This window comes from Ipomoea triloba, chromosome 6, assembly GCF_003576645.1.
Source record: "Ipomoea triloba cultivar NCNSP0323 chromosome 6, ASM357664v1".
In the NCBI taxonomy this organism is placed as follows: domain Eukaryota; kingdom Viridiplantae; phylum Streptophyta; class Magnoliopsida; order Solanales; family Convolvulaceae; genus Ipomoea; species Ipomoea triloba.
This window is the reverse complement of record NC_044921.1, coordinates 7,983,613-7,989,530: the sequence shown is the minus strand read 5'-3', so window position 1 is coordinate 7,989,530 and position 5,918 is coordinate 7,983,613. Positions and strand designations below refer to the sequence as shown.

Sequence of the window (5,918 nt, the reverse complement as noted above, 5' to 3'; positions counted from 1 at the left end):
TTTTTTTTTTTTTTTTTTTTTTGGTAGTGGGAGTGTGTGCCAATGGCCAAGACTTCAAGACTCACGCCAACAACTGTGTATCTCTACATTCCCAACATCATTGGTGAGTTTCTAAACTAGTGATTGATGGCAGCAGTGGGTTAGTTTTCTTGGATGAAATGATTTATATAAGAAACAAAAATTTGGGTGTTTGAATGCTTAAATTGGTTGAATGGACTTTTGGGTTGCATAAAAGCTGTAGTTTTAGACTACTGGAATAGAATCCGCCAGGCGCCAGTTCTTGAAAGAAGGAAGTTTATAGTTTTTGGTCTTTAATTTTAGACCAATTTGAAGGAGAACTGATGCTCATTTGTCTCTTATACAGTTGTGTTGTTAAACCTATTATGGATATCTAGGAAAGTAGGATGCCCAAGATTCTTATCTATTTATTGAAATTTATTTGTTCAAATTTACTGTAATATATGGAATACTATTTATGATGAAATGTCCATGCAGGGTACATGAGAATTTTAATGAACTGCTGTGCTTTTGCAATATGCTTCAAGGACAAAATGCTTTTCTCGATTTTATATTTTATTAGGTAATTATGTCCTTGCTTTCCTTATTTGAACAATTGAACTACAAGCATAGATCCTGTATTAACTCTATACAGTGGAAGTAACAATTGATTGAACATGAAATTTCAGCTTTGTTTGTGATGCTTTGGATGGTTGGTTTGCCCGCAAATTCAACCAAGGTATGGATTTCCATCACATTTTTAGTTTCATCTGACATTTTGGATAGTTAGCTGTTGATTGACTTTCATACTCAATCTTTCTGTACAGTTGAATTGCTGGATAATGAATGTCCCAACTTTAATGTGCTTCAATAGCCACGTTCTTTAGTACCATTCGATTTTATTTTGTGTTCCCAACAAGAAATGATTGCGTATGAATGTTATGTATTTGCTCCTCGCCTTTCTGTGTGTGCTTTATGTGTCTGCATATGGTGTAAATTGTGCATAGCTTTCTACTGATTGTTTTCCTAACAAAACCACCTCAGCCCTGGAATGTACCCTTCTCTCGGTTGATCTGCATCTGTGAGTGTTATAGCTTGGGCATAACTCACCATCAAATAGAAGTGTTAGAAACTTTTTAATTGATTTTCCTTTATTTTGTCCCCAATGACCAGTACCACTTGTGCCTTCCTTCACACATGGTTGTCCTTTCATGTTTTCCCTTTTGCTTCTAAAAAGCATAGCTAGACATTTCATTTGTGCATCTACGTAATAAAATTTAAACTACACTTGGAATTAGGAAAATATCGGCAGCTTCTTTGGAATAAACTGATTGCGGTCATTTTCCTCTCAGATCTATGTAGTTAGGGCTCCTTCCAATGTTATTGTCCTCTATATTTCATATAATGAGCTCATAATAGGTAAAAGTTTTCCCATTGTTTTATTTCTGCTTGAAGCTCATTAATAAATGCTGACAGTCAATTATTAAAAGTGCAGTCATCTCTTAATTGCCATCTTCTACTTTTGGATAATCTTTCTCTTCATTGGTTCAGTTTCAACATTTGGAGCTGTTTTGGACATGGTAACAGATAGGTTTGCCTCTATGAAACCCTGCAATCATCTATTTTTGCCAGTATGTGTCACCATTTGATTTATTTATACAATGGTTTTCTTGATACTACCTCTGTTCTTTTGGTTGCATATCTTGATATTCTTCCAGGATCAGCACTGCTTGTCTCCTCGTGATTCTTTCCCAAGTTTATAGGTGATTTCTTTGACCAATATGCCTATGAATTGCTCTTATATCTTAATGCTTGCATATGCCCGGTTTTATTTTTTCTGACTGAGATTCTTCAGGCCTAGCTTGATTTTCTTGTCTTTGCTCGCCTTAGATATTGGCAGCCACTGGTTGCAAATGTATAGGTAAATATCCAATCAAACTTCATTTTTCTGTTTAATTTAAAAACCCGTTGATGCTTTCCTTTTGTAGAGTTGTTTTCATGACTTGCTCCTTTGTAGCTCCTTCTTGGCTGGCAAAACTAGCCATAAAGACGTGAAGGATAGCAGTAGTTGGCTATTCAGGACTTATTATGGAAATCGCAAATTTATGGCTTATTGTTGTGTATCCTGTGAGGTGAATGTATTTCTATGATATATATATCCTGAAAAAATTGTTCAGGAGAATGTTTCTTGTTAACTGCTCTGATTTTATTTAAAATTATTTTTGTCAATAGGTTCTTTACATTCTCTTATTCCTTCTGGCGGAGAACCAGACCGAGAATTTGACTGATGTGAGCCTCAAAAATCCTTTATATCCTTATTTTCCCTGTCCTTGTACTGATCTTTATTTTCATTTCTACCAAAAATTTGTTTTTTTTCCCCTTTCTTACTGCTTCTCTTCCTTTCTTCTCAGGTTCTTATCAATTCTGCGAAAGAAAGTTGGCTCTACTTTTCCCTGCTTTCCTTGCTTCTCTTTGGTTGGGCAACTAAGCAATTGGTCAATTTTATACAGGTAAGCAAGAGCCATTATTAATGCAGCTCATGAAATTGTATATTCCCGTAGATGTATCTATTAACATGTAGTCTAGGAATTGCCAGAGGGTTTTTTAGTCAATCCAACCATGGGGAGCAAATTCTTGGAAATTTTGCTAGCACTTATTAGGGAAAATGGAAGAATTAACATGCTTGGATTACTACTTGACGGCGCCCCGCTATTAGACTTCTTGAGTTTCTCGGTTGATCTTTAGATATGAAGCTATGCTCGATATCATTAATCCATGTGTCTTGGATATAGCTTTGCTATGGGAATTTGTTAGTATGCACTGAAAAAGAAAGTGGAAGTAGGAATGGCAATGGATAGTGGCTAAACATTTCTTATTACTATATCAGATTCAATTATATATATATAGGGTTGGGTTCAAATGAGAACACAACATCTCGCGTAAAAAGTGAGGACTGATCTTAGACGCCCATAAAAAAATACGGGGTCAATTTTATAATTATTATAAATATTCAAGTTTGCAATATTTATAAAATTGACCTCACCCTTTTTCCGCTTATTTTTTCAGCAACCCTCAACCGTTTGTCTACCCAAATTGATAGATTAGATTAGTCCTCACTTTTTACATGGGAGCATTTTCCCACTTGAAGCCTCTCCTATTCATAATAAATATATATACACACACATACCCTTATCACTTTGCTTTAGAGCCATTGATAATCTCAGATCGACGGTTAGCATTAGTCTGCATTTTTTTTACTGGGAGGCTTGTCCTCACTTGAACCAGTCCCTACACACACATATATATATATATATATATATATATATATATATATTGCAGGGATGGAGTGGGGTCTTCCCATCGTTCCCCGCCAGGGAATTGCCATCCCTAAGTGGAAGTTGTTAGTGTGCACTTGTAAATGTAAGGTGCTCAAATACTTATTATCATGAAATTGCACAACTTTGCAATAAACCACACGAGAATGGAAAAAATCAAGTAATTCACTGATGTAATGCATTCCTCGTGATGTATAGCTCTTCTGCTAACTTGATTTGCGTTATGTTCAGATGAAGACGGCTGCAGATGCTTGTGTGCACTATGACATTGCAAGGAAGCAATAGTGGTACCTGCAGCGTGGTAGTCTGACTGGTGTTTCTGCTCGGTTTCAATGGCCTTCTCGCGTTTCCTGTTGTTTGAACAGCAAAGCACATTTGAACCGCCTTTCTCTCCTTTGATCATTTGACGCATTTGATTAACAGCTACACTGCTGCAACTGGCTTCTTTGGAATGACATTTTGTGATATTTCTTTAACTGATCTGATTTTGCATATTTGGAACATGTACATTAACTATTCTCAAAGTGAATTTTGATGTGTTTATTGGATTTGAATCATCAATCTTTTGAGGTTATGACATGCACATTGGCAGTATCTAAGAAAATGCAGGCACAGAGTGGTCATAAATTTTGTCTTATTAATATTGGGATGAGACCCAAATCTAAGACTTTATGAAATGCAACAATAATGTCATTAAACTACACGTAAATGCAAAACGGTTAAACATATCATGTAATATAACTTAAAATATAAGTAATATTGCACAAGCCACAGGCCTTGTGGTCAAGCGGCATAGTTGTGACCCTCTCACCTGAGAGGTCATAGGTTTGATGCACACCTTTCACTATTGTACATTTATACATGAATCATATTTGGTCATTGACTATTAAAATTTTCTAATTAGGTGCATGACTATTTAATTTGTATATTTTCTAATTAGGTGCATGACTATGTAATTTGTATCGCATGTCCAATTTTTTGACTAACTATTGTTGAAAGTGCTCATTTAGGAAGGAGCACTACATTTGTTTCTTTCAAAAAGAACATTTATAGGAGCATTGCATTTGCTTCTTCAAGGAGCATTTTTGGAAGGAACACTGCATTTGCTTCTTCTGGAAAGAACACTTCCGGTAATAGTTTGGCTGGAAAATTGGATGACAAGACCAAATATGATACAAATTATATAGTCATGCACCTATTTAGAAAATTTTAATAGTCAAAAACCAAATATAATTCATGTATAATAGTCCGAAAACCAAAAATGAAATTTATTCAACTTCCTTTTTTGATATGGCACTATGTGATATGACTTAATTACCTGGGTTGACCAATTTATGAACATTCAGTGAATATAACGAGTTTTATTGTCACGTCAGTAGATAAATTTAAGAAAGAAAATAACATTATCCTTAAAATATAACCTAAACCAAATATATTAACTTACATTCCCATATTAACTAAACACAAGATAATTTATACATTCTTAAAATATCACATTATTACCTAAGGTAATCCCAACTCCGAGAACCAAACGCTCCATTATTCATATTTATGTTTCAGTCATATCCATACATCAACTTGTATCTCAATAGTGTATTTACAAAGTGTGGCATTTCGATAGAGACAGATCAACCATTACTCCGGTGGAACCATGACAAGATGACAAGCATTGGTGAGCCGCCATAACTCAGTGGTGTCCATTTTCCAAGTCCTTGTTCCCTTCATCTGTGGATCCTCCTGTGAAGTGAGACTTCAAACCTATCCAACACTGATAATAATCGTGATCCATGAAGGGCGATTCCAGTGCCCATGGACAGACTCGGGGCACGAGGCATGACTCGAACATGAAAGCCATCGTGCCTGTGATTCTATGTGGCCCTGCTTCGTTTCCCAGGGCTATGGTTTTCTGTCAGCATTATAATGTTGTTAGATCATAGATGCCTCTCTAGGAGCATTACAATGTTGTTAAATGTCTTTCTGTGAGCATTATAGTGTTGGATTGGAAGAACACTAAAGTAAACGGGCTGTAACTATAAAAACAGAATGCTAGTGGTGGATGAATGTATAATTTCACTATCAGTTTAAATTTTTAGTTAAGACCAAACAAGTTATTCAATTCTAAAAGTATGGAGATGATGGGGGAGGGAGTGAGTAGATGTTTCACCTCGTATGTTTTGGTATCGGGACCATGGGGAGTCATGCAGCTATGGAGGCTTGCACCACCTGGAAGAAAGCCATCAGCTTTTGCCTGAAAACAGCAAACTGTGTTGAAATTCATGATTTATCACAAATTCCTTCTATGATGAACAAACCTGGTATTTTAAAGAATGTTCTATCCAGAAAGATCAAATCAACATTACCAATTTACCATAGGCTATCCAGAAAGATCAAATGAACATTAACAATTTACCATAGGCTACCAAAACCAAGATTTCTTTTCACCCCCCCCCCCCCCCCCCCCCCCCCCCCCCCCCCCCCCCCCCCCCCCCCCCCCCCCCCCCCCCCCCCCCCCCCCCCCCCCCCCCCCCCCCCCCCCCCCCCCCCCCCCCCCCCCCCCCCCCCCCCCCCCCCCCCCCCCCCCCCCCC

At 37.3% G+C, this 5,918-nt stretch overlaps 2 protein-coding genes across 2 annotated transcripts in view; one reads left to right on the top strand and one right to left on the bottom strand.

Moving 5' to 3' along the window:
* The window catches only part of LOC116021826 (CDP-diacylglycerol--inositol 3-phosphatidyltransferase 1-like), a 4,856-nt gene extending 939 nt beyond the window's left edge, over positions 1-3,917 (top strand). The window contains exons 2-11 of the mRNA XM_031262309.1: positions 28-103; positions 496-580; positions 687-736; positions 1,549-1,588; positions 1,716-1,760; positions 1,853-1,918; positions 2,015-2,129; positions 2,230-2,286; positions 2,409-2,507; positions 3,564-3,917. Of these exons, the coding sequence (XP_031118169.1) occupies positions 43-103; positions 496-580; positions 687-736; positions 1,549-1,588; positions 1,716-1,760; positions 1,853-1,918; positions 2,015-2,129; positions 2,230-2,286; positions 2,409-2,507; positions 3,564-3,617 (672 nt within the window). The 5' untranslated portion in view covers positions 28-42 and the 3' untranslated portion in view covers positions 3,618-3,917. The remainder of the gene's footprint in view (positions 1-27; positions 104-495; positions 581-686; positions 737-1,548; positions 1,589-1,715; positions 1,761-1,852; positions 1,919-2,014; positions 2,130-2,229; positions 2,287-2,408; positions 2,508-3,563) is intronic.
* A 774-nt stretch (positions 3,918-4,691) lies between these two features.
* LOC116022303 (homogentisate 1,2-dioxygenase) overlaps positions 4,692-5,918 on the bottom strand; it is a 5,673-nt gene continuing 4,446 nt past the window's right edge. The window contains exon 9 of the mRNA XM_031262946.1: positions 4,692-5,238. Within this exon, the coding sequence (XP_031118806.1) occupies positions 5,020-5,238 (219 nt within the window). The 3' untranslated portion in view covers positions 4,692-5,019. The remainder of the gene's footprint in view (positions 5,239-5,918) is intronic.